Here is a 27176-nt window from a genome sequence, read left to right as displayed (position 1 = left end):
TTTAGATTGAACCGAGTATGATAGCTGAGCCTTCACACCGCTTTTAAGGCAGTCAGGTGATGCTCTTAGCTCTCAGTTTAATTATTGCACTCTTATCACAGTATTGAACAATGTCGTCAAACATCACATACGTAAGCCTATTACGCAATCCCATGTGTTGCTGACTCATCTTCATTTCCAAACCAGAACGCGGCCAATCTTAGAGCTCATTGTCTATCCAGTGGAGATGTATCCTCGGGGAGCGATGGCCAACTTTTCAACTTTTGAAAGATGGCTTTCAATGAAGCCAGTCGTCTGGGATAAGAGACTTCTCTGTGTGCTCAGACTGGCGACTCTAAGACAAAAGGATGGAGTTAGGTTTGGGGAATTACATCCTTAAGGGGATTTTTAGCTGCACAAAGCTGGATCATTGTTGAGGAACTGCTGACTGACAGATTCCACGACTGCAATAGTTTACAATTCCCTGTTTTTTTCACTCCATGCAGCCTGATTTTCTGCATAGAATGAAGTTTTCTCAGGAAGCAGGAGATGACGTGAAAAGATCACTGCGGTTGTAATGTTTACAAGATGACTGCCGATGCAAAAGTCCGATGCTATTAAGAATTTGAAGGGCAGAAAACTTACAAGCCAGCAGACAAGAGTATCAAGCTGCTTCCCTACAGTGGTGGCTTTAAATGGCTGTGTGTGATACGAACATATCAGCTACTCCCTCTCATTCACAATGAATCTTCCTGAATATTAGCAGCTGCAGTTTACACATCAGCTCACACGTTGTGTACGAGGATCATTCATCTGAGGCTGCCAGCTCACCCCGAAAGTTTCAGGAATTTTTAGACGCTTTGTGCAAAAAATGTTTGCAGTGTTTTTTTCACTGAAATAAAAAATACTCATGAATCTTGTGTTCAACTTTTCCCAGTAATTCCCTACTCTAGACCTTTACATTGGTGTGTTACATGGAACGGCACAGAAAGAAACTTCAGGCCAAATTGACCCGAGCACACAATTCAGACGTCTGTATGCTCTGTCTGTGTCTCTGGAGGGATGTTTGGTAAACGGGACACAGAGATGCAGCGGACTTTAAACCTCACTGAGACATTTGGCAGCGAGGTCTGTCATTGTGGCCTGAGGCTTCAGCTCCTGGTCGGAGGAGGAGGAGGACTACATGTGAACTGGAAAGCAGCGGTCTGTGCAGCAGGGGTCATCTTTCCTCTCTCTGGGTGTCAACTGACTTCCTCTCTGTCACCTTTGACCTTTGGCTATTCATCCACATGCATCCATCCATCAGTCTTCCTTCTTACATGTTTAAAACTGTTGGGCTGTCCAATGAAACCTGAATACAAATCTCAACCACTGGGGGATTTTGTATTATTCCGAATGTTCCAGATGTTTTCACAGACTTTATCATGGAAAAGTATCGGCTCATAAATTCACATGTGAAAGCATATTCTGAAGCTTTTTAACAATTCTCTATTGTGCAGTGAGGAAACCGCTTAAAAACTCAGACAGACAGTAAAAACAGACATTTACTTCTAAGACAGAAGCTGTTTGACATCCAGCTGTGACATCCATAAAGTCACTGACAATGAGCAATATAAACACAGCCAGAGGGTCGAAACACTTCACTGTCATTAAGAGCTTAGATATTAGTGTCTCTGCTGCATGCATTGCCTGTCAGGAGCACCACAGTTTCTTAACCTGTGGTAAGGAAACCGACATCCCTGAAGGGTTTCACACTGTACACATCAGGTCTATTTCTCACCAGCCTTTTAAAGCTTCTTACTGTATGTGTAGGATTATATTGCTCTTGATAAAACGCCCGATATTTCCAAACAATGGGAACTATTCTCTGGAGAATAAGCACTGTCAATTCAGATTCTGTTCGCGGCCAGTTGGTAAATATGTTTAGGATACAGAAGATTGGGTAACCAGTACCTCATTCTTCTTCCTCAGGAAACATTTTCATGTGTGCCTTATGTCCTGATATATTGCAGTTATTTATTTATACTTATTCTTGTCAACCTTCTAAATATAAAGACATAAATGAGGTCGGTGGAGACATACAGCATACCCATTCATTCATTGTTTTGCAGATACCTCAAGAACTTGACATCTTTCGCCTTGGTTGGCTGTTACTAATTGCCTGACTGTTTGCTCTCGGGGGATTTTTTCTCAGGTGTACAGGAGACTGCTGTATAAAGCCTGGCTCATCCTGCTGGATAATTGGACCAATTCCTCCCTCCTCTGAGACAGTGGGGTCTTTTCTGACTCGATGTTGCTCATTTCAAGATCCAGTCTTGGCATCCTTGAACTTTACTGCCGGCTCTATTGTTTACCTGAGGTCACAGTCTAACGCCAGAACGCACCACCAAAATCAAACACTAACAAAACCTGTTTTGATACCATGGCAACAAACACAGACTTCCCAACTATAGGTCATTTCTTGTTTTTATTTACCAAAACCAGCTGGCAAAGCTCTTTTTCTCTCTTTTGCTCACGGCAGCTTTTGGTATCACTCAAGATCCGTAGTTCATTTTTAATGCTTCATTAGTTTGATAATGTTTTTTAATGAAAATAAGAGATCAAATTGTTTTGACTCGCCAAAGAATCAAAGGTTTTCATGATCTTAATTTGAGATTTACTTTTAGGCCAATTATACGCTCATGTTAGAAGGAAGATAAAAACTGTCAAATAATTCTATTTTTCCTTCTCCCTCCCTCCCTCCCTCGCTCTCTCTCATTACAGGATGATTGACAGCTGCTTCTCCTGATTCCCAGGATGCCTGTGGTGCCAGTGGGCGGGTCATCCTCCTCCCAACATGTTGTACCTGTTGCCCTCACCTGCTCCTGGCTGGCTCTGCTCTTCCATGCAGCCTTTGGTACGAAACCTGCCAAGTTGCCTCTGATTGGCCGGAAGCCATTTATCGCAGCCTGGAACGCCCCACTAGACATGTGCACCATCAAATATAACATAACCACCAACCTTGACCGCCTCTTCCACATCCACGGGAGCCCGCGTGCTGATTGGACGGGCCAGAATGTCACCATTTTCTATGCAAACCGACTGGGCTACTACCCTCACTACACGCCACAGGGTGTCGCTGTGCATGGTGGTGTGCCGCAAAACTGCAGCCTGGACCTGCACCTGTTCAAGGCCTACCAGGACATCAACCACTTCATCCCTGCAGAGGACTTCAGGGGCCTGGCTGTCATCGACTGGGAGTTTTGGCGGCCTCAGTGGAGCCGTAACTGGCACAAAAAGGACATCTACCGACGCAAGTCGAAGGAGCTAACCGCCAAGGCGTACGCTAATGTGACAGATGCGCAGATTGAGGAGTTGGCACGGCGGCAATTTGAAAAAAGCGCCAAGGCGTTCATGCAGAAGACTATCCAGCTAGGAACACGCCTTCGCCCCAATGGCCACTGGGGTTTCTATCTCTATCCCGACTGCCACAACTACAACATGCACGAGCAGAACTACACAGGCTTGTGCCCCCTGCTGGAGAGGCTTAGGAATGACGATTTGCTGTGGCTGTGGAACAGCAGCACGGCACTCTTTCCCTCGGTGGCAATCAGGAGAAGTCACACCAATAGCATCAGCAATCTGCACTTCTCTCAGCACCGCATCAGGGAGTCGCTCCGCGTCGCCTCGCTGACCTCGAAAGAGTACGACCTCCCCACATACGTGTACTTGAGACTGGGCTACCGAGATGAGGCTCTGGCCTTCCTCACCGCAGTAAGAGCAACGTTTATCACATTATGTTTCTCAGAGTTTAGTGTTAAGCATATCATCTACATACTTAAGTTTGTTTCGTGTGTTTGCCTGTTGTCACTGTGCTGCTGCACATCAAAGTACAGTATTTCTTAAGTCTGATGAATTAGAAATGAAGCGGAAGAAACTGAAAATGTTTCTCTCTTTTGCTAATTATTAAAATTACTGACTTAGAATGTAAAGAAAATGTCAAACCGCATTAACATAAATACTTCCTAAACAAATTGTCTTGCAATACCAAAGATGCTCTATAAATTACACCCAATAGTCAAAAATGTCAATTCATTTTCTTGACTGGAAAAACACTTGAATGCAACCTTATTTTTGCCACAATAAACTGAAGTAAACAAATGGATTCTTTGCCTCTAAATTATGTTGCAGAAGATATTAAACATAAAGAAAATGGAATCACTTGAGTTACGAACTAGCTTGTTCCCTCAGTACTGTTATCTTGCCCATCCTGCAAGATGTTACAGCTCTCTGACAGTCATTGTTTGCAATCTTAATTCATCGACCGCTGCCATCTAGTGGATGTACAGGCAAGTACAGCAGTAGCATTCCCAAAGTATTTGAAAGCTGTGATCTTTTTTTAAAACCCAATCTGCTGATTCACTGAAGTGGTGTAGTGTTTGAAAAAACAGGAAAACAAGTATTTATTTTTTTAAATGGGCTTATAAGAGAACTACTTTATTGGAAGTATAAACCTCATAATGACTCTGTCACATGGAGCACATTTAATGATTCTTTTTCAGAACATATTTTAAGCAATTATGTAGCAGATTTGTTCTCAACGGTAGAATATAAAGTTTTGTTCTGTTTGATTACACTATGGCTAATGAAGCGATTATTATAAGTGACAGGCAGTGCAGTGTGATGTGACGTCTGTCGCTGTGTGTTTTCCTACAGAAAGACTTGATCCACACCATCGGGGAAAGCGCCGCTCTGGGAGCTGCAGGATTCGTCATCTGGGGAGACTTGAACCTGACCGCGTCCAGGGTGGGTGACCTTTCAAAAGTTTATTCAAATTTTGCGTTTTATGACATAACACTTTGTACCTACATGTAAAGATAATGTTTCTTCAGAATTGGTACATTTATTTTGGAAGCTAAAAGAATCAAGACAGGATGGGAGTGGACTTTGTGTGGTGTTTTGAAACAACCTTTCTCACGGCCTGCAGAGTGTTCTGTCTGCGTGAAAGACAAAAGATCCTCTAAGTAACATCCGATAAAACCACGAGAGCCATGGGAGGGTTTTTTTTGTGATTTCACTGTAAAACACACCCTTTAGGGTTTTCCCTATTTCGTTTTGCAAGGATATAAATTAATTCTACAGTTATACAGAATATTTGACAAGATTTAAAAAGTTTGGAAAAAAACAAAAAATTTTAATAAAAATATTTGCCTTCAAATGGTCAATATTAGGTTAAATTATACATTTTTCAGAATTAAAAGCATTTTTACTTCTCTCAGTCTTAAACTGGGCATAATCCAGATTTTACATAAAGGACGTCGAAGAACTCCACGGACAGGCTATTTTTCTGATCACTGCGATTAGAAGGAAAATGTCTCTTTCTAAAAGAACAAATAACTAGTTTGATTTTTATAGCATGGTTATGGCCGTAACCTTCACGGTGTTATGCGAATTAAGTGAGTGACTCTGCACACGAGATGATTCATATTTATGGTCTTGACCAGGTCTTGGTCTTGATCACTCGATATCTTGGTCTTGAGAATGAAGTTTCAGGTCTTTTGGGTAATTTGCTAAAGGGAGTAAAGGAAGCAGTAAACCTGAAAGCCTTTTTCCCCCAGTTCAGTTTTGACCTTTGGAACAGACGGTAAGAAAAGACAGAAGGAAGTTTTCCTAAATGCTGTGAGCCCGGTTGGGTTGGACGGTGTTCAGTAAATATCTTGTTTTGTTTTCTACAGCACAACTGCTCCAAGGTGAAAGCCTTCCTGAACTATCGCCTGGGTCAGTACATCACCAACGTGACTCGAGCCGCTGAGGTCTGTAGCGAGTACCTCTGCCAGGGGAACGGCCGCTGCGTCCGCCTGGACCCGCTCGCCCCTCATTACCTCCACCTGAGCACCAAGAGCTATCGTATCCGTCGCTCGGGTGACGGGGAATTCACCGTCACCGGGTGGCACTCGCAGCACGAGCTGCAGCTGCTGACCGACAGGTTCAGGTGTCACTGCTACGAAGGCCATGAAGGCAAGCGCTGCGACAGCATCAACATAGTGAAGGAGGACGACAGGCCGTGGGGAGACGACGACGAGCGGGACGAGCAAGAGAGGAAGAGGACAGAGTGGGAAGACGAGCAGGGTGACAGCCCGGAGGCAGGGGAGAGTGAGGCAACACGGACCGGATACAGCCTCCACCTGCTGGTGCTGATGCTCCTGTTAAACTTATCGTGTGATGCACTCTGACGGAAAGAGTATTATTGTTAACACAGATGTGTTTTAGGGACGATATGGCACTTTACATTAAAACAGAGATTTGACATGTTGACTTGAAACATGAAGGTCCGTTTGATTGTAAAACAGTTCACCTGGTGGAACAATATGTCCTTCCTTTGTTGCATTTCTTTATCTTGTAAAGTAAACTGTATGTTAGACTTTGTACCGAATAATCTCCAAGGAAGAGGTCTGTTTGAAAAGCTTGACTTCCAACAGCACTGCAGTTTCTCTTTTTCTTTGACTGCTAAAATCGTCAGATTTTCCTTTTTTTTTAATGAACACTAAAAAGCCAAGATTTGAAATGGAAAACCAAAGGGTATTAATCCTAACCACTCAGTCATACGTAGGAAAACAATCACTAACCTTTGACATTTGGTCTGTGGTGGGTTTTTTTGTTTTCTTCATCAGTGAGCTGGGCTGTACCGGCTCTTTAAGAAAAAAAACACTCAATCAAAAAACGTCCACTCGAGGCGCTTGTTTCTGTGACTGACACACTGGTTGTTCTGTTACATAAAAGGATCCATTCAAAGATTTGACCCTTTGTTGCGTTGAGCAGAAACTTTTGTCGCTGAACCTTTGAGTTCAAATCTACCAGACTCCATTAAAAAAAAAAAAATAAGTCTTTGCAGAAAGGGGAAGCTGATGGTCCACGTTGCATTGAGCAGTATCTTTGTTAAGTTGTGCTGAACCTGTAACGACTTGGGTTGAGAACTGGAGGGACCAAGTCTGGTATCTGGAGAGTTACCAGTTCACCTCTTGAGTACTGCCGACGTGCCTCTGAGCAAGGCTCTGAACCCCCCCTCCCATCAGCTCAGGAGCCCTCTCCATTTGTGAATGTCCACAGGATCCCGTTTGTGCATGTGTGTGTACTTTGACTAGCAACTCGAGTATTAGTAATGTTTTGTAAATGGAGTCTGGTGGCTCTGAACAAAAGGATCTCACTCTTTAAGAAAAATGCTCACACGCGTTGGGATCCTTCCAGAAGATTAAAAAAGCAGACTGACAGTTTAAATAGATCAAATGAAAAACACATAAAATCTCCTTTTACAGAATTCTTTGTTCAAAATGCCATGACTTGTGTATCCCTCATCAAAAGACATTATGGGGTGTGTATTCTTTGTACTGTTTCTTATACTCTGGTAGTATACACTTCATATATGAGCCTGTTGTGACATGATGCACACATGTAGGTGCTTTTCATTTATTTGTATCTTAACTTTTTTGTTTGTTTTGGTATATAAGCCCTGAAGTTCAACATATTGCTTTTGTAGGGTTTTGGGTTTATGTTACTGTAACTCAGTGGAGATGATTCAGATTAACAGACTGTTTAGCTTTTGATCCTATCGTGGCTGAGAGATCACAGCGGTGATGTCTCCGTCTCTGAAGCTGCTGTACAGTACTGTAGTTATGACGAAACACTGAACAGGATGTAACAGACGGCACATACTATCGGCACACATGACTCAGCGGAGGTCTTCAGCGCCTTCTTCTTGCCAAAGTCAGGTTTTAGTTCAAACCAAAGATGAGTTGTAAAGCGCTGCAGTGTTAAACGAATGTATCCTGCAAAAAACAACAAAACAAAAAAAAAACAACTGGAAGTAGAAAGTTGACTGATGCAAAGTTGGAGGTCTTTTGAAGATGTGTTTAGACCAAAAGCAAAGCAAATGTTCCACACTGAACAGTGACAAAGTCGCCTGAATGCATCGACTGGGAAACACACATTTTCATAATTTGCTTGAGGTGACTTTGCTTTGAGATTCTCCTGACACACTGCTGTTGCATCAAAGAGGATCAGTCCGAAATGGAGCAAAAACATTTCCTTTAAGAAGAAGAAAAAAAAAGTGTTCGGCTCATTTTTTACATTCACAGGACATCAAACATTATGTTGGTTTATTTGGAACTCAAAGACAAGCAAAGGATGTTTTAGTTTCACCTCATTATTAACTCAAATGATGCCGCCAAGAACAACTTCTGTCATTTCATGTACTACGTCTACGTCACTTTACACACCTCATGAAGACGACTTCACGTTTCTACAGTGTTGACTTTCTGTGGCAGCTGCACATTAAAGTTCTCAATCAAAGGCATCTACTTAAACTGACTGGAACTGGCTAACTTGATAAAAAAAAAAAAAAAAAAAACGGCATTCGACTTCGTCTTTTACTCGCAGAATTCTTCATCATTGTAAGGAAAAACTAAATCCAAAGCAGAAGTGTATTAATGTCAGACGAAGTTCTACCTTTCTTAATGTAGATGTAGCATCTGTCAGCTCTGAAGCACCGACTCTGGATTCAACTGAATCAGTATTTCATCTCAAACAAGCCTTCAGGTGAAGTTCAGATCTTTTCACATTACACATCAGTAACTGTTTCTGACACTTCTCATGTTTTTTTTTGTTTGTTCTTTTTTTTGAGATTGTAAACTAAATATGCAACAAGGACTATGCAAATGTTACCTGAATGTAAATGCACTGCAAATAAAGACTTCTTCAGTACGACTGCGTCTCTTGATCTTCTTCTGTGCGCACACAGGATTTCAGGGAAACTGTTTGCAGCCATGTTGTTTATTCATAGAAACAACTTCCACTTTATGTAACATGTCGGACCATTCATGGCTGGAGGAAAAGTAGGACTGAACACCAAGGGCCTCTAATACTGTGTCCTATCAGCGTTATCCTATCATGTCCTATCATGCAATCACATTGGGTGTGATTGCATGATGGCTGCATCCACTAATATTTCATTGCAATGTGGATTTCAGTTTCCCCTTGCAAACAATATGACATTTTCAACATATAAATCCCAAAAATCCCAGTCTGCCAATGACAGACGAAGTCTTTTAAAGCTTCAACACTTTTCTAGTTTTCATCATTAGATATTGTATCTTAAAAAATGATGAAATGAAATGATTTAAAGCTGTTAATTGGTCATTTGTGTCAAACAGCAGCGACACATAAGAGTTGATTGAGGATGTGGTGGAGGGGCCCAACGTGACGTCTTTCATGGGGCCCAGAAATCCTGGAGACACCCCTGATGCCAAGTACGATTAGAGTGCTTCAATTATTTTATTGTTTACAAATCCAAAATAATGAAAATAATTATCCATCAGATGGTTTCTGTCCAAAAAGAGGAAGAGGTGTGAACAAAAACGTTATATACTGCTTTCTTACTATCAGTGACACATGAAAAATACCAGACAGTGTCAGTGTTTCTTCTCAGTGCAATTCAGTGGCCCTATGCTTATCCTCGTGCTTTAAAAAGTTTGATAATTGTAGTAAAATGGATCACAACTGTGAGCTAACGTTTGAGAATGGCGATAAAACAAGAAGAAATCTAAAAACAAACACATGAAATACAATATGTTTTATGTTTTATTTCCAAAAAAAACAAAATAACAGACTAAATGGTTCATCCAACTTAATGTCAAGACCTCGATCAGATAACGATCAATGTGAGTGATGAAACTATTTCCTCTGAACCGTGAAGCAGCAAAAGCAGAAGAGTTTGTAAAACAAGCCGACGGTGAGTCACAGAGACGCTTAGCAGGTAAGAGATAATGATTAAAATATTGTAAAACTGTTTACTACCTGTGTCTTTTAAGATAAATAGGGATTATTGGAACAAGGCTGATGATGTTTTATCAAACAATTAGTTTTCAGAGTTGGGTTAGGGTTAGGAGCAAACTGACAGCAAAGGGTGTGAAGCAGTTTTGTGATGTGAACACTGTTTGTTCGGTTAAATGAAATTACGCAAAATGTATATTTATAAAAGCTTGAACAACGGACGTCTTCTGGTTTTTGGTTGAAAAAAAGTATAAAGCTTTCACAAGATTGTTTCAACAGCAAACCATTCTGCAGGGTGAGCTGTGTTTTACACAATCAGAGGATTTCACCTCGAGTAAGTGGGGATGTTTATTCTCAGTAATGGCTGCAGGACGGTAGACTCTATGCACAGTATGCACTGATTCATAATGTTTAGTGTTTGCCAGCATGTTCCTCTCCACTCTTTGTTTATATTGTGAATCAGGAGACCCCCTCCTGCCCCGGGGTCATAAATAGAGGTGTGTCTAATATTTTGTCTACCCTCCTTGAGTTCAGAGATATCATGACAGCCTCGGCCTTCCAGTCCTGTGTTCTCCTCGGCATCATTGGATCCATCGCAACCATCCTTGCACTGCCCCCGACAAATCCCCCGCTTCTCAAGGGGTATCCTTTCGTGGCCATTTGGAACGCTCCAACGAGCAAGTGTCATCAACTCCACATCCCACTGGACACTGCAGCCTTCCAGGCGGTGACCACACCAAACCTGGTGCCAGGTCAATTCCTCACCACCTTCTACGAGGAACGACTCGGCCTATACCCGAGAGTTGACAAAGAAGGTAAGATCAAAAATGGTGGAATCCCTCAACAAGGCAAACTGACAGATCATCTGGCACGGTCCAAGGGCCGGATAGAGAAATACATCTCCAAGGATTCTTCTCCTGGGCTGGTCGTCATTGACTGGGAGTCCTGGCGTCCCATGTGGGACCGAAACTGGGGGTCAAAGCATGTGTATCAGAAGTTGTCTATTGAAAACGCCAAGAAGATGTTTCCATCACTATCTAGAAAAAAAGTCTCAGAACTTGCAAAGGTACACTTCCAGGATGCCGCGCAATGTTTCATGGAGAAGACCATTAGTCTTGGTGTCAGTGAGCGTCCAAATCGCCACTGGGGCTTCTACCTGTTCCCTGACTGCTACAATTACAACTGGAAAAACAATGACTACACAGGGAAGTGCTCTGCAAGGATACAAGAGCAGAACGACAATCTGCTGTGGCTCTGGGAGCGCAGCACCGCCCTCTTCCCCTCCATCTACCTCCACCTGGGCCTGAGAAACTCCGCCAAAGCCGCGCTGTTCGCCCGCAACCGAGTCCAGGAGGCAGTGAGGGTATCCAAGCTGCCCAAACGTCCATACACCGTACCAATCTACGTTTATCAAAGGCCACTGTACCGGGAACAGGCCAGGAAGTTCCTGAGCAAGGTTAGCCGGTAGTCTTGTTTAAAAGGTTTTTTATTTCTGGACTTACAACATATCTCTACAGCTTCTAACATAAGAAGCTGATTTTCACTGCTAAAACTTTTACTTTAAATTGGGCTTACATAGTGTGCAAGGAAACCACTACTAATGCTAGCTGGCTAATCCTAACCCTTGATCTACCTTTAATATGGAATTCCAGTCTGAAAATGGTAAAAAAAAAAATAAGAAGAAATAAATGTCTTGTTCGTTATTTCAGTATATTTGTAAAGAGAGGTTTAAAAGTTTTCTCCTTTTCAGACGGATTTGGTCAGCACTATTGGAGAATCTGCAGCTCTGGGTGCTGCAGGGATCATAATGTGGGGAGCAACCAAAGACTACCACAACAAGGTAACCTCCATTATCTGGAGTATGCATATTCTGCCTGTCTATTAAAAAGGGGAGGAGTCATTTTAACAAAACATGCTCAGTGCATGCTTAAAATGTGGCTGTAATCATTTTTTTTATCATTCTGTCTGTTGAGTGATTTCCCCGCGTAGCGTCTTCACCATCAAAGAGTTGTTTTTCTTTGAAGAGTTTATGCTGACTTGGTAAAATATTAACACAAATGTCATGAGTGATATGAAGCACAGTGAAGCTTTAAGAGAGAACAATGACTTACAGACCTGTCACGTCTCAGGTCAGTTTCTTTTCATCAAGATAAAACACTGTGATGTGCTCTCTTCAGGTCCTAAAAAGGGGAACTCAGATGACGAGGCTTTAATAAGCATATTGTGAGTCTGCCTGTGTTTCCTCTTTGAGAAGGAACTCACAGGAGCCGCAGTTGACATTTGTTGTTTAATCTTATAGGTTTTGGGATTGGGCTGATTCGTGTTTGTCATGTCGGTTTCAAATGAGAAGTTACATGAAAATGAACAGAATTTCCGTTTATGGCCCAGAGATGAACAGAAAACAGTGACTTGTTATAAATATAATTGACAGCACTATGAAGAAATGTAAAGAAGCTGCACTCTCTGGCCAATCAGACTTTACTACGCTACGATTGACTGACCAATCAGACATTCAGCCCAGCAGGCACTGCAAGCCCTGCCCCAAGAGCCTCTAGTCTAGACCGTCAGGAAGTACATAACCCCGAGCTGGGTCATGTATCGGGGTAGATCATTTACCCGGAACTACACTCTTACCCGCCTAGATTTGGTCGAAACGTACGTAGTTCCTCAAAAAGACCATAGTTCTGGGGGATAGTTCCTCCCGTCGAAACATTTCACTGTAAAGACACCAGGAACTAAAAACAATGACTCAAGAAGTACATGGCAAGCTCTCCAAAAGAGTTGAGTTACCACTTTGTCCACAGGTGGCGCCAAATCAAGACAAAGAAATAGTTCCTCACTGTAGCTTTGAGTATGACACAAAATGTTTTCAAACTTATTCTTCTCACAGTCATATTTTCTATTAAGTTTCTACCTTGCATCCAAACAAAACTTTGCTGTTCTTCCGAAATAACTTGAACTGTCTCTCACCTTCAAACCTCTCGTCCTCCCTTTAGGGCGCTTGTCTTTCTCTGTCTAAATACCTGGAATCCACCTTGAACCCTTACATCGCCAACGTGACGGCAGCTGCTATGCTCTGCAGCGAGGTCTTGTGTCAGGGGAAGGGCCGATGCGTCAGAAAGAACTATGACTCCACCCACTACCTGCACCTGAACCCCACTCACTTCAGCATCCAGAAGGCTAACAGGAAGTACGTGGCCGTTGGTCTTCCATCTGCTGCTGATCTTAAGACCTGGGCTGAAAACTTCACCTGTCAGTGCTACACTGGATCCAGCTGCTCACCTAAATTGCTGCGTCCTAAAAAGACCAGACAAATCTGGGTTTAATCTGTATACTGATACCTATGAGCATCACAATTATGTAGTTGTTGATGCAATTAGAATTATTACAATTTGATGAACTACCCTCTTAAATGGGAAACTGGACTGCATCCACCTAGCGTTTTTTTTCGCTAGCATTGAAGCATTTGTGCGCTGCACGTCTATCCTGTTTAAACGACCCCTGTATGTCCGACATGGCTCTGTTACTTTTTAATGCATGTTCTTTTTTTTTGTCTTTTTGTTTTTTCTACCCCGATCAGACACAAACGCAAAAAAAGGACATGGGTAAAAAGACACGATCTGTGAGCAACAAAACTAAGAGACATTTGAAAAAGAGCGCTGGCGCCTTTCTGAATAGATTAAACATTTTCCAGTTGAGCGCTCGAAGCAGCGAAGAAACATGCTTGGTGGACACGAGGCCGAAATGTTACATAAACAAGTAAAATGCAATACCAACTTATTTCAACTGTAAATTCAATTCAAGGCACCTAAATAAAACGAAAACAGTATAGCAAATGGCAACCGTTGCATTATTTTAGTTCATCACAGAACTCAGCATCTGCCATTTTAACCCATTTAGCATTTGTTTAATAGTGTTGTTTAATGATGTACTTTTGAGAGTCTCAGACTCTTAGCAGACATCTGGACTTGTTATAGCAAGACAAGCTCAGGTAAAGTTAATAACAGTGATGAGTCTTGTCCATTTAGGTGTGTCGGTACACCAAGTACCGTAACAAGGCTTTGGCACACGTCTATTAAGTACAGTCATTATAATGCTGTTGTTTGAGGACAGATTTTTTCATCCTCTATCCAAGTTCTTTCTTGCCTTGTCAGCAGAAAATTAAAGCTCGAGGGCAGAATGGGAAATAACTGAATATTGAGTAGATTTCCTAACCACCCAGCCTTCAAAAAGGCTCTTTAAAACATCTGGATTACGTCACAGAGCGTAAAATCTTTTTAAGTTCTTGATTCCAAAAAAAGTAGGCAATGAAATAAGGCTTTCCTTAATAATACTACAGAGATACGAGGCAGCCAGCACAAGTGTTTGGATGTTACATTGAGGAAACATTCAGCAGCAGTTACTGTTCGCATGTCTAAAACAGCTGCACATGAATGGAGCTGAATTAGTTTGGCATAAAAAATAAGTATCAGATCGGGCATTCAGACCTTTTGCTGCAGGTTAAGGAAACTTCCCAACATGGTCACTCGGTGGTGATTCAAGAGACTGTGTCGGAGCCCCAGGCGAAACTCAATCGACAATTACTCGTCCAATTTTTCCCTCTCTTTCTTTTTGATCTCCCATCGGCTGATCGTTCCTCTCCACTTCTTTACTTTATCGATCCATTTGCACATTTTAGGCCACTGCTTTGGTTTGAATATGTGAGCCCTCAGGGCCCCCCCCCCCCGTTGACAAGCCCTCCACCTGTGGTCACTTTAAGTACATGTGAAATGAGTATAGATATTAAAAGCTGTGGTTTTCTAAGTGCATGATATGTTTCAAACGTTCCATTGTCTGTGGAGACATTCGGCCCTGTAAGCAGATTCACATCAGCCACACTTCTAAACGCATTCTTATCCTAGGCACTTACGTTTTTGGATGCCATTTAGCAGCTGCAGCAAAAGACAAAGAAAATGAGCAACAAGACTAATTGCTTCCATATCATGCATGTTGTTCTCTATTCCTTCACCTGGTTTTAATCAACAACTGAAAGCTGGGGGGGGGGGGGGTCGGCTGGGAGAGGTTGAGAGAGCTTCTTTTTTATTATTATTTGTGTTACTGTATGTCTGTTAGGTTATGCTGTTCTGCATGCTTGTTGTGTTTGGACCACTTTGAAAATGAGGTGGTGCATCTCAGGGGGCGATTCTTTATTCATGTCAAATTCAAACGTCAACCAGGATGAAGCCGACTAATGCCCATCCAGCCTCGCTGTCAGATATGGTTGCTACGGGATCCAAGAGGCCACAAAGGAGACGGCAGCCAAGACAGGAACAAACAAATGCATGAACACTTGTCTTACTTCTAAATTACAGTCTTTAATTTCACTGCTAATTAGACTTCTTCTTCAGGCTGAAGGTTTGTCTCATGGCTATATTATTATATTTTCACAAACACCAGAACATTTGCAACGTGGTTAATGTGAAACGTGCGTTCTTTGTGGCTGTCATTGGTTCTGTGCTTCTCTGCTGACGTGGAATTTATTTTTTGATTGCTGATTTATGTGTTTGTTTCTATTTATGAGTACGAGAAAGGAGGCAGCTAAATGATCGCAGCAAGTCTCAGTCTGCAGGAGAAAGCAAAGTGTATCGTGTTGAAATGTACCGTTTTGTAATCCATAGTCTCATATTTTATTGTATGGGATAATTATACATAATTCTTATGAGGAAATTGGCAGATAAATGGGTAAAAGGATAAAAACTGTGAGGCCGTTCTGGATGCCAAATTTGTTTGCAAATACAGAGAACTTTTTGGGCACAATCAAAATAACAAGAATGCATTTAAACGCAAAGTGTACTTATAAATACTAAATAAACACGTAAGCCAACAAGATCCTGGTTTCTAGGTGTCAAGGAGGTCAAAGGTCGACTTTTCAGAGCCCCTTAGTTTGAACAAATTGAGTCATCACAGACGTTCATTAAAAAGGTTCTTCACAACAAAAGAGGACATAATGAGTGCGGTGCGATGAAGGCCACGAGTCCAAACATGTTGGTCTGACGTTAAAGTTATTTTTTTTAGAGTACAAGTTGATGGAGTTTAAATCTCCCCAAGGCTGCTGTAACCACGGTAACCCCTCAGTTCAGGACAAGTCTCGTTACTTATAATCCCATGAGTGGTTAGTTTGTCTCCTAGATTACAAATAATAAAAAAAAAAAATCTGTACAGAGAAGTCTGTTTTGCAGCGTTAGGAACATCTACCGTGTATTGCAGTTCACTTCCAGCCAAATTACAAGTAATCCTTCGCCGTTGTCGACCAGTGATGACACTCAGCCGGCTTCATCATGAAGCAGAAGTTGGTGATGATTGATGACGGGAACAGCCCAGTTTCTCCATGTGATTCACCACTCTGCTGAAGCAACCTGATCAAACCTCCATCCACAGCTGACCGAGCGCAAACTCTCCCCGCATACTTCGCGTGTCCTGACACAGCCCTCGGATATGAGCGCCACTTGTGTCCACACATTGTCCTCATCCCGGAGCTTCCTCAGATATCTTCCTCCCGGCGTTGAAAGGGAGGAGGGGGAGCTCATCCTCAGCCTGGAACGCATCAGGACGTCCCAATAAATAACAGAGCACCTCAGGCCTGCAAATCATTCTGCTCTGACAAGTTTCCACAAGTGTTCTGCGCCTGTAATTGAAGCTCTGGCAACAGCTTTTTTCAAGGGGAGCTGTTTAGACTTCCAGAGGAGAGAAAGGTTAGCGTTTATGACAAACAGGTCATAATTTTAACGACTCACCGAGCGTGCAGATTGGACAGTTGGACCACCACAGCCGGTAAGTGATTTGTTAATAACGTCTTATTAGCTGACTCTTTCAGGTTCGAAGGTTTATTGGTGTTGAACCCAACATTAATGGGGTTCGCCATCAGCTGTGACACAGTTTTGACTCTGAACCCGTAGTGACGGACGGAGTGCACCTTCTATTTGAAAACGACAGAAATCATAAACCTGTCAGGCTTTCACCTGCAGAGTTACTGTAGTCACACATCCAGATCCCGTGACCTCGTAAAGACTCGGAAGCTTCCGCTGCGTCGAGTGTATAAAACTATCAGTCAACGCTTTTTACAGTGAGGGCTGTTTTACAGGGTCTCGTACTCGGCAGACAGCGGAACAGGTGAATGAAAGTGTGATAAGGCTGTGCAGACAGGTGCACAGATAAAGCTTGTAAAAACAACTACGAGTGTAAACATGGAACGACTGTGCGAGACGTGCCGAGCCGACTATTAATAGATGTAAAATCTCTGTAACGTCTGCAGTGGGTCTGGTTTCAGTTTGTTCTTTAATTCATAACTGACCTCCTTAAGTATTAAAAAAAAACCTTTAACACATAATTTGGATATCAGCACTGGTATAACATTAACATAAGTCATCTTCATTGTCAGTTTTTTGCCAAACTAAGAATAACTTGGAACTGTAACTTTCGGCAACATGAGAGAAATCTCCGCTGGTGCAACATCATTAAATGTTAATACTAGGCCCTGTCTGTGCAACCCAGTGCAGCTACTTTAGTATTTCTTTTAATTTATGGTGCACCCAGCGTAAGAAGTCATCTATCAGGAGGTGAAGTGAATTCGACATCTCCAAATTTCACAGCTGGATTTTCTAGCCGTTGTGAACAACAGACAGGAAGTGAAGCTACTGATGTCTCATACCTCAACGACGACAGAGTCAGCCGTTCTTTGTCAGGATATTAAAAACACATAAATCTCCTTTTAAGTGGAGACATGTGGCGCTTTATCACCGCTGAACTTTCTCCATGTTTTGACTTGAACTGAACAACGTTTTTAAACCGCTGCAAAATGAGGGGGGGGGATATGGCGGTAAATAAAGTGTGAATGTATAAATGTAATGATTACAAATATTAAAGGTCACATTCTCTTGTCTGGGGGAGGGGCAACTGCCCTTTGTGATGTCATGAAGGGAAAATCTCCAAACGGCCTGTTTGAGCACACATTCACTGAAAAGTGACAACCAGCTTTTAATCGTTTGTTTTTGTTCTTGCTCTGATTGGTGAAGCATTAATGAACCTCAAGAACAAACGATAAATGAGTTCTTGAATTACAACAAAGCGAAGCGAGCGTACTTACGAAGTGTGCGTCTCTTTTCTTCTCTTCACAGATCAGATAAATGGTTGAAAATGAGCCGAGTAAAACTGCACCTCATCGTCCTTTTCATCGCCGTGTTGAAGTCCAGCCGCGCCTTACCGAGGACCGACCCTCCTATCCGTGCGGACCAGCCCTTCCTGTTCATGTGGAACGCACCGACCGAGCTGTGCGAGATCCGCTTCGGCATGGCGCTCGACCTTTCATACTTCCACTTCGTCAGCAGCACCCTGAAGACCGCGACCAACCAGACCATCTCCATTTTCTACACCGACCGCTTTGGCCTCTTCCCCTACGTGGACGAAGACACCGGCGAGATGTACGATGAGGGTTTGCCGCAGCTGGTCGACCTGAAGGAGCACCACGAGCTGGCCGAGGATGACATTGAGTACTACATCCCCAGAGACCGGCCGGGTCTGGCTGTGCTGGATTTTGAGGAGTGGAGGCCACAGTGGGCCAGAAACTGGGGCAGCAAGGACATCTACCGTCAGATCTCCATCGAAACAGTCCAGAAGAGGAACGCGTCGCTGTCCGTCGACGAGGCTGAGGATCGCGCTAAGATCGTGTTCGAACGCTCAGCTAAGAAATACTTTCTCCGCTCACTAGACATCGGCAAGAAGCTGAGACCCAACCGACTCTGGGGTTACTACTTGTACCCCGACTGCTACAACTACGACTACAACCAGGACATGGTAGGTTACACCGGAGAGTGTCCCTCCATCGAAGAAGACCGAAACGACGAACTGCTGTGGCTCTGGAAGGAGTCCACAGCGCTCTTTCCATCCATTTACCTGGAGCTGGTGCTCAGAGACTCCCAGCAGGCCCGGCTGTTTGTCCGACACCGCATCAAGGAAGCCATGAGGGTGTCGACGCTCCCAGACAGCTCCTACTCGATCCCGGTCTACGCCTACATCCGCCCCGTGTACAAAGACAGCGTGGATGACTACATGTCAGAGGTCAGAACACGTTTCTCCCAAGACTCAAGCTTTAATATTTTAACACTAAATGTTGACAAAGAGTCCTGATGCTTAACAGATGTATACGTACAAAAAAAAAACAAGCCTGTGATGATTTTGTTTATTTGCCATTGGGTTGCAATGAGAAGCGGTGATGTTTATCAATCAACCAGCTGTGACTGTTTGGCGTCCTTATTTTTCTGCAGTTTGATCTGGTGAACACGATCGGAGAAGCCGCCGCACTCGGTGCCGCGGGAGTCGTCTCTTGGGGAGACATGAATGTCACGGACACTGAGGTGAAAACTGAAGTGATTTCTCTGCGAGGGGTTTGTAACGTATTTCTCAGTTTGAAGCCGCGCCCTTGACGAGCCGTTTACTTTCTATCCCATAATCCTGCAGGACTCCTGCTTCGACGCTCGACGCCACCTGGAGCGGATAATGAACCCGTACATCCTGAACGTCACCACAGCGACCACACTCTGCAGCAAGGCGCTGTGTCAGGGCCGAGGTCGCTGTGTGAGGAAGAACTGGGATGAAGACGTCTACCTTCACCTCAGTCCCAGGAGTTTCCGTATTCAGCAGCGGCAGCGCGGCGGACCACTGACCGTCAGCGGCAACCTGTGGCAGGACGACATTGCCTGGTTTGATAGAAAGTTCGACTGCATGTGTTACAGAGACGAGCCGTGCAGGTTGGTCCTCGTACCCAACGTCATATCTGAGGCCGTTGCCACAACGAGGAACCAAGGGGCTGAGAGGCCCCGCCCCCTCCTGCTGCTGATGATACTGCTCTGTCTGAAGTTTATTATGATTTCAGTTTGATTTCAGTTTGTTAACAGTTTTTTCTTCTGTTATTTCTGGCTGTTTTTACCTTCACTATGAACCGTTAAAGACGCTTTAAACTCAGTTAAAACAAATCTCTCTTTTCCGACAGCTTGTCAGTCTAAACCAAGTTAAGGTTTTTAGTGCACAATAATCTTCATCTTTTTATCTGTAACAAAGAATCTCAAACATATTTGCAGATTTCCATTTAGCACAGTCGTACCTGTCCTCTTGTGGCACTGGGTGATGGAAATGCAGTACGGCGGGACAACCACTGGATGGCAGCACATCCTGACCAGAGACAGAAGAGGAGGATGAAACAGGGTTTTAAACAGAAATGGAACTAAAATAAATAAAATTAAATATGAGTGTGACTGAGGAGTATTTTACAATAAAGACTCAGATTTGTCTGCCTTTTGTAATTCTCTGATAATATTTTTGTTCAGGACAAAAAAAAAAAAACCCTCATGCACAAACACTAGAAGTCAAGTATTTTTAGGTGGCTGTGAGAAGTCCTTATACCCATCTGCTGTGCTGAAACATATTTTACTGATTCACTTAAGTTCATGTGTTTTGTTTTTTTGAAACACTCAACACTTGTAAAACTGCTACAAAGCACAAATTAGATATTGAGTGAAGAAAATAAATATGCTAGATTAAAAAAAATGGCACCATTTAAGAGCTAAATTTGCCAAACCTAAAATGCTGAGTCATGCTAATTGCTAGGTTACAGCTCTGTCAGGTACTTCAAAGGTTAAGTTAAAATAATTTAATGATATTCTTCCTTCGACATCGAAGTAGTAATAAAATAAAGTACTTACAGAATAATTATGTCCAAGGGAAACATCCTGAAGGTTAAATCAGCAGGAGAAGCATGAGCAGCCTGTTGGATCCGACACGCTGACTTCAGAGGGAAATTGATGCTGCCTTCACGTGCTCCTCAGAAAAGTCGTGGTAACCTAATGACCTAATTGATGGTGGTTCAGAAATTGCAAACATTTAATCTTGGAAAAACCTCCTGAGATTTCTTCTGTCCTTTTCTTGTCTCGTACTTTACCGCTGTCATTTGACTTATTCCCCTCTGTTATTGAAATTTTATTCGTACTAAAAAAATTAAGCTTTTTGTCAAGCTACTTTAAACTTTATTCTTAGTTTAAATAAAGTTTGCTGGTTTAAAAAACTCTCAGCTGCAGTGAAGGCTATTGTCCTGCAGCGGGAGCCAGAGCTCTATTACTCCACACTGACTCTGTTGTATTCTCTACCTTACAGTGGGGGTGCCAACAGTGGTGTCGAATTGTCAAAGAAAATATAAAATACAAAGTCTACAAAAACACAAAATAATAATCACATAACTTGTAAAAGACAAATCTATTCAAAATAAAGTAAAGCTCCGGCTGCTGTCACTAAACTAAACAAGCTGAAGCAATATTTGCATATACATATTTATTTATCCATATTTTAAGTCATACAGCAGCGAACTGAACCTTTGAGCCTCAGGGCCACCGTACAGAACCTTTTGAAGCCACCACAGACATGTTTTCTAAAATGCCTCTGAGACACATGAATGATTTCCAGCCAAAATGCAGAGACACCTTTAAGTAGAGCAGCCAGTTTGTGATGCAACATCAAAGAGATTCTGCTTAAAAGCACGAGAGAAAATAACCCAAAAATGTAAATGTGAATCTACAGGATTTGGAGCAGCACATCTTGCTGTGTCTATGTGGGCTGTTACCTCTCAGTGTGTCACTGATCATACTGACTGTGTCCTCAAGGCAGCAGGGTTTCTCTTCTGTTTTTTTTTTTTTTGGGGGGGGGGGGGGGGGGGGGGGCGGTTCTGCTGTCAGGAACATTTTTCTCCTCCAGCGGTGGTGCACGATCGTCCTGCTGCTTCTGATTTCACACAAGAGATCTGAGAGAGACACACAAGTCGTGCACAAAGAGCTCTGCGCCAACACAACCAGAGGACACGATTATTCTAATTTCATCACCACACAGATTTTATGGCTCAAACAGAACAGGGACTGTCTGATGTGGGTAGAAGTGATTAGAGTCAAAAGTTTAAATCCGTTGATTTTCATATAAGGGACCAGAAAACTACAAATTAACTGGGTACAGGTTTATTTGACAGTTTTGTGAGAAAAAAAAGAGGATTCATTTATAGAAATATGAAACATGGAAGGCTAATTTATCACAAAAATATATATAATTGTTGACTTCCTTCCTTAATGGTTTCTTGTTAATATTTGTCTGGTTAGCTTAGCTTAGCATTAGAGGTGTTTTGATGCACTTTATCCTTTACCGCTTGCTGATTGATTATTGCCTGTGAGCAAGTTTCCTTCCCATTGTGATGAATTTGATCTTGAACATGTCGTCGACTGTGTGCCCCTAATTACATGTGTGGTTAAATTAAAGCCTTCCTACTTGGATGTTTGTTAAAAAATGGTTGTAACGGTTATCAATCAATCATTGTTTGTTTAGCCCGTATCAATGTAAAGGGTAATCTCGAGACGCGAGATATGGGATAATATGCATGAAAGATTTTTTTTTTCCTCGTGTTTCTGATGTCCACACTTTCTCGTCACTGAGGTTGGAGGTTGGAGCGGGAAGTGCATGCATAAGGACGGCGTTGGTTACGGGGGGGCGACACGGTCCGATGGAAGCGGCTGGGATGTCTGGTGGTCGTAGCGCCAGATCACCTAGATGTTTGAGTGGCGCTTCTGTGATGGATGGATGGACGCCGGCTTGTCTTTTCTTTCTCAACTAAACAGTGACGTGATGTCATGGGGACACTATTTTTTAATACGTTTGTTCGATTATAAACGGGCTTTGTAAGGTTGATGGGCAGTTTGTAATAAACGACTTGGAGCTTGCATCGTTCTTTTCTAGTCTTCTGACTACTCGAAGCGCTTTTACACCTCAGGTCACAACTCAACATTCACACCCTGATGGTAGAGGCTGCTGTGTGAAGAGTCCATCAGAAGTAATGAATCCCATTCGTACACATCTGACTGAGCAGTGGGAGCAACTCAGGGTGAAGTGTCTCGCCCGAGGACACATCGAACATGTTGCTGAAGGAGCTGGGGACCGACTCAGCTGCCCTTTGGCTAACTTACAGTCTCCAAAACATTATTAACTCAAACAGCCAAATGGTCCAGAAACCATATTTAATGCTGCATCACAGGAATTTCCAGTACTAGCTGTATAAACGTCACTTCTCAGCATGAAGGCTGTGAACTGGAGGAAACAGAAAGCTTGGATCTGTCCAGTGGGGGGGGGGGGGGGGGGGGGGGGATACATCGCCTAGCACTAAGTCAGATTTCACAGAAGTACACAGAGTGGTTGTAAAATAAACCACATTCTGTGGTCTGGAATGTGCAGAGCTCAGTGCCTAAAACACACACTCATTGTTGGGTTGTGTGAATGAAAGAGTTTCAGGGCGACAGTGAGATTTGAAGTCACAACACATCATTTGACGTCCGCTCATCCATATTCAGGACTCGTCAGCATCAGCTGCTCTTTCAGAAGAATCCAGCTTGTGAGCGAGGGTGCTGCCCCCCCTGATGAACAGCCGGCCTTGTTGTGTGCGTCCCAGTATGAATATTTCATGTCTGGGTTCTCGTCTCGGATTCTGCTCTGACCTGCAAGTCGGCGAGGGAAAATGTCACAGCTGAACACGTCTCTGGAGCAGTCGGTGCGGAGATGAGAAATGTTTGAGGAGAAGCACTTACACACAGGTCAATGAGGGCCAATGGCTTTTACACCGGATATTTCCCAGTATGTGTGAACACAAACACCCGCCCATAAATCCCACTCGGACTTCATCGGGAGTTTCTCCAGCAAGTCCTCCAGTATTTTTTCCCACAGGAAGTCCAAGTAGGCTGAAGTTAGAACGCCGCAGTATATTATCCGGAGAATTCACCACGAGCCAATGGGAGGAGGAGTTTGACCACTGTGATCTCCGTGCACATAATTTAACGGCTGCAATATGTTTTCCAATCTTTTGCTGATGTTGACATTTGCTTGGACTACACAGCAAATATTCTCATGATAGCGTCTATAGTGGACCCTTGCTTGTCCACTATTTGAGACCCCCGACTCCCCGGCCCGCCTGACAGGGAGTTGTAACAACAGTTACAGTTTTGACATTACGGCTGATGCACGTAGCAGCCATGTTGGACGTCATCTTTTGCCGTTGTAGTATTTCAGCAAATCTCTCATTTTGAACGGGCTCGTAGTTACGGTGAGTTTTTGGAAACCGCAGTGATCAATTTGCATGTTTGACTTTTGATTCTTGAAAAGCCGGTGCATCACTTTCCAGAGGAGAAAAACAGACTTGTGAGCAAAGTTTAGCTCAGATGGATTCTGATTTTAAAGAAAGCCGTTCATTGGCTTTCAGAAGAGCAACATTGAAACTATTGAAGAGTTTGTGGATGAATGACAGTCCAACAGCAGAGCTTTGGGCGTGTCACCGAAACCCTCAAAGAGAAGCTTTACCTTTAGTTCTCACAGAAACAAAATGATCTGCTGTGTATGAATCTGCTCTGCTCTGTTTTCTGTCAGAGCGGATCCATTATGGATGCTGACTCAAGCCGTTTGTCAAAAGACTCTTTCATGGTGCTAATTGAGCGGACGGGCTCTCAGATCCTTTTGCCTCTTCTTATTTCCCCTCCATAATTATCTGCAACCTTTCCCCGTGATCTCGCTCAGAGGGGTTAAGCACACATTGATGTTCTCGCCTAAAGGACCGGATGCTCCCGTCGGGGCCGGGTAATCGCTGAGGATGTGTTTCGTTGCGCTCGTTTAGCAGCGACTGTATCAGCATCTCACTCTACGCTACTTTTTAAACTATGCAAAGGGAAATCCTTGTATTTAATTTGTAAAGATACAAAGTCGTATTTGATATCGAGCTTTCAGGGATGAAACATGACTTTGCTGTTTAACCCTCGTTTTTCTTTTACTTTAACTTTTTATCTGGCAACATCATTATTCTGTTTTATTCTTTAATCAATCCAGAAGAGGAGAACTCTAAATTTGTTTGCATGTTTGCACAATCTGTGAGGGTGCATTCACACTACTGTAGGTCGTCCTCGGCACGCCTGGAAGAGATTTGCTTCAGCTCGGTACGGGACAACTTTACTCTTTCACTTTGGAGCCTGCTGCCAGTACGAACAACCTGGTGATCCTTTTTGTAGTGGTTTTAGCCCAAACTATGATCTTTTCCAAAACTAAAACAGGAAGTGCTTGTACTGAAACCCTTAACCACGAGTGAGACACATTATTGTGAAAAAGCCATTTTTGGTTTTGGCACCAAAAGAAAGATCATGCTTAAAATATTGTTTCACTAAAAAATGTTAAATCTTTTATTTTCATATTGGAGACAAACCAGAATCTCCTCAGTCTCCACATCCTGTCTGGATGAGGAGACTGAGCAGCGGACTGTGTCAGGAGGCGACGCTTCAGTCTGCACACGTTCAGCTTGTTATGTGAAGAAACCGAGTGGATGGGAAGAGAGTCTGCGGAGGGGAGCTGCAGCAGCAGCCGCCTGGAGGGAATTCATAAAGTGAATCAGATCATTGCAGCTCTGTGACAGCAGCCGAGAGTCCGCTTCTATTAAGACTCAGCACCGGGGGAGGGGGGGGGGGGGGGGGGGGGGGGGGGTGTCTCGAGGGGAGGCCGCCGCAGAGTGAGGAGAGAGGCTGCAGTCAAGCTTTATTATTTAAACTCAGAGAGCAGCAGAGGAAACAAACGGTTAGCATCTTCAACCGGGCACGATCACTGAAGATTCTTCACAATCATTATTTTAATGCATATTTACCTGCTGCAGTTTTTTTTGTCCTTGACAGAACTGTGAATAACAGACGACTGACATTACAGCTGTCGTAAAGTGAAGCTAAACTGTCCTGATCGCCCTCTAAAAGAGCAACGTCTCTTTAACTGGAGTGTTTCTTCACTTTATCCCAGACAACAAACACACACACACACGCTCACAACTTTCCACTTTATGCATCTGTAATGTCTCTTGTGTGTTATTTTGACATCTCACATGTTTTCCGTACCCTCCACGATGAGTGGTTTTGTTTCCCGTGGCGGCCTGGCTCCAGTCCACCAATCACAGGGCAGCGGTCCCGGTCCTCTCCCAGGACGTCCGTCTCATCTCTGAAAACAGTCCTGGGAGCCTTTTTGGAGAAGGTCAGTGAGCAGCGTGTTCAGCAGCGGAGCCTCGGTGTACCCGTCGCCCCCTTTGTCTCTGGATGAATGGGGCTGTCTAATTACTGGAGCAGCGACTGGGGCCGCCAGCCCTCGTTGACAAAAGACTCGAACATGTTCGATCGGTGCCAGAGCAGAAATCAAAGCCAAACGGGTGATTAGAGAAGAATGTGGTTTATAGACAAAGAGTCCCCCTCTGGTTGATTCTGTGATGAGAACAATTAGACAAGAATGTTATGTAATTATCCTCAAGCATGGAATCTATAAATCCAAATCACATTACATATCAGAATATCTTAAATGAGGGAGAATTCAGGCGATGCAACATATTTTACATTTCCTAAACATAGACAGTGATGGACTGAGGAAAACGCCCACCTTTGAGAGTGAAGACATTTAGAGCTCCCTCTGCTGGCCCTCTGCTGTCATAAACCCCGCCTCCTCCATGTTGACAGATGGGCTTTATTTCAAATTAAAAACACACGTCAGCTCGACAGCTGGCATCTAAAAGCTGTTCTTAAAAAGTTTGGACAACAAGCACAAAAAATAAGCAGCAACACTTGGGGTTAAAGAGAAAATGCAAAAAAAAAACTGCACTTCTTCGAGTGTCCACTTGAGGCAGGTCTCGTACACACCTCCTCCTGGGACTTCCCCTCCAGAGAGCTCTGTAGGTCTACACCTGGGTCTCCTCTCGGTTCATGACCAGGTGACGTCTCCAGGGGAGGCGACCAGGAGGGACCGGCTGTCTCCTCTCCCTCTGAAGGTCCAGGCTCCTCACACACAGCAGATTTGATGAACACTGAGAGTTATAGATGATAAGGGCAGCGGCCAGTCTGAATAACTGAGGAGTGTTTTTTCACTGAGGTGCAGCCTCAGATTTACATTAACCTCTGCGCTCCGTCAGACTGCTTCGCCCTGCTAGCGTTACGTTAGCGTAGCCGCGAGCAGCTGTACACTCCCCACAGGGGAACGACAAGATCACGCGGGAATAAAGAGAAAAACGTGCAAACAACAACTGAGGATAAAGTGATAAAGTGATAAAATGGTTGTGAGTCCGTAGATGGAGTTTTATTTTGAAATTGAAAGCGAGGCCCACCGTAACTTCGTCTCTTTTGCCCGTGACGTCAGCTCTGTTGTCGGCCAGTATAAACTGTTGATTGTTTTGTTTATTTTATGTAGCAGCTGTTTATTAAAGCAGACTGACTCAAACCGTCAGCCGCCTCTCCTCTCACGACGACGTGCTGTCTGCGGTACTGTAGCGCCGTTCACTGCAG

At 43.4% G+C, this 27176-nt stretch overlaps 2 protein-coding genes and 1 long non-coding RNA gene across 3 annotated transcripts; 2 read left to right on the top strand and 1 right to left on the bottom strand.

Moving 5' to 3' along the window:
• The first annotated feature begins 2433 nt into the window (after window positions 1-2433).
• Window positions 2434-13116, top strand: hyal4 (hyaluronidase 4). Its single transcript, XM_079346812.1, has 7 exons — window positions 2434-2611; window positions 2743-3732; window positions 4675-4764; window positions 5694-6189; window positions 10209-11239; window positions 11534-11623; window positions 12780-13116. The coding sequence occupies exons 2-7, from the start codon at window positions 2776-2778 to the stop codon at window positions 13107-13109; spliced, it is 2994 nt and encodes a 997-aa protein (XP_079202938.1). The 5' UTR covers window positions 2434-2611; window positions 2743-2775; the 3' UTR covers window positions 13110-13116.
• Window positions 13117-14833: 1717 nt separating this feature from the next.
• On the bottom strand, window positions 14834-20743 carry LOC306824943. Its single transcript, XR_013779196.1, has 3 exons — window positions 20517-20743; window positions 19919-19986; window positions 14834-16356 (listed from the first exon to the last, which is right to left on the bottom strand). It is a non-coding gene; the product is annotated as an uncharacterized lncRNA (long non-coding RNA).
• Window positions 17956-19905, top strand: LOC306825798 (hyaluronidase-5-like; the record flags this gene model as incomplete). Its single annotated transcript, XM_079346754.1, has 3 exons — window positions 17956-18876; window positions 19083-19172; window positions 19276-19905. 3 exons carry the CDS (start codon window positions 17956-17958, stop codon window positions 19693-19695), a joined length of 1431 nt encoding a protein of 476 aa, XP_079202880.1. The 3' UTR covers window positions 19696-19905.
• Window positions 20744-27176: the final 6433 nt, after the last annotated feature.

This window comes from Symphodus melops (genome assembly GCF_947650265.1).
Source record: "Symphodus melops genome assembly, chromosome: 6".
Taxonomy (NCBI): Eukaryota; Metazoa; Chordata; class Actinopteri; order Labriformes; family Labridae; genus Symphodus; species Symphodus melops.
Note: the sequence above shows the minus strand (reverse complement) of the source record. Positions and strands in the feature narration are given on the sequence as shown.

Bases quoted from the DNA above. Each gene is read 5' to 3' on its own strand.
- hyal4 (XM_079346812.1), top strand. From the start codon at position 2,776: ATGCCTGTGGTGCCAGTGGGCGGGTCATCCTCCTCCCAACATGTTGTA. The intron at 6,190-10,208 runs GACGGAAAGAGT...AGTGTTTGCCAG, and splicing joins CTTATCGTGTGATGCACTCT to CATGTTCCTCTCCACTCTTT. The intron at 11,624-12,779 runs GTAACCTCCATT...TCCTCCCTTTAG, and splicing joins CCAAAGACTACCACAACAAG to GGCGCTTGTCTTTCTCTGTC.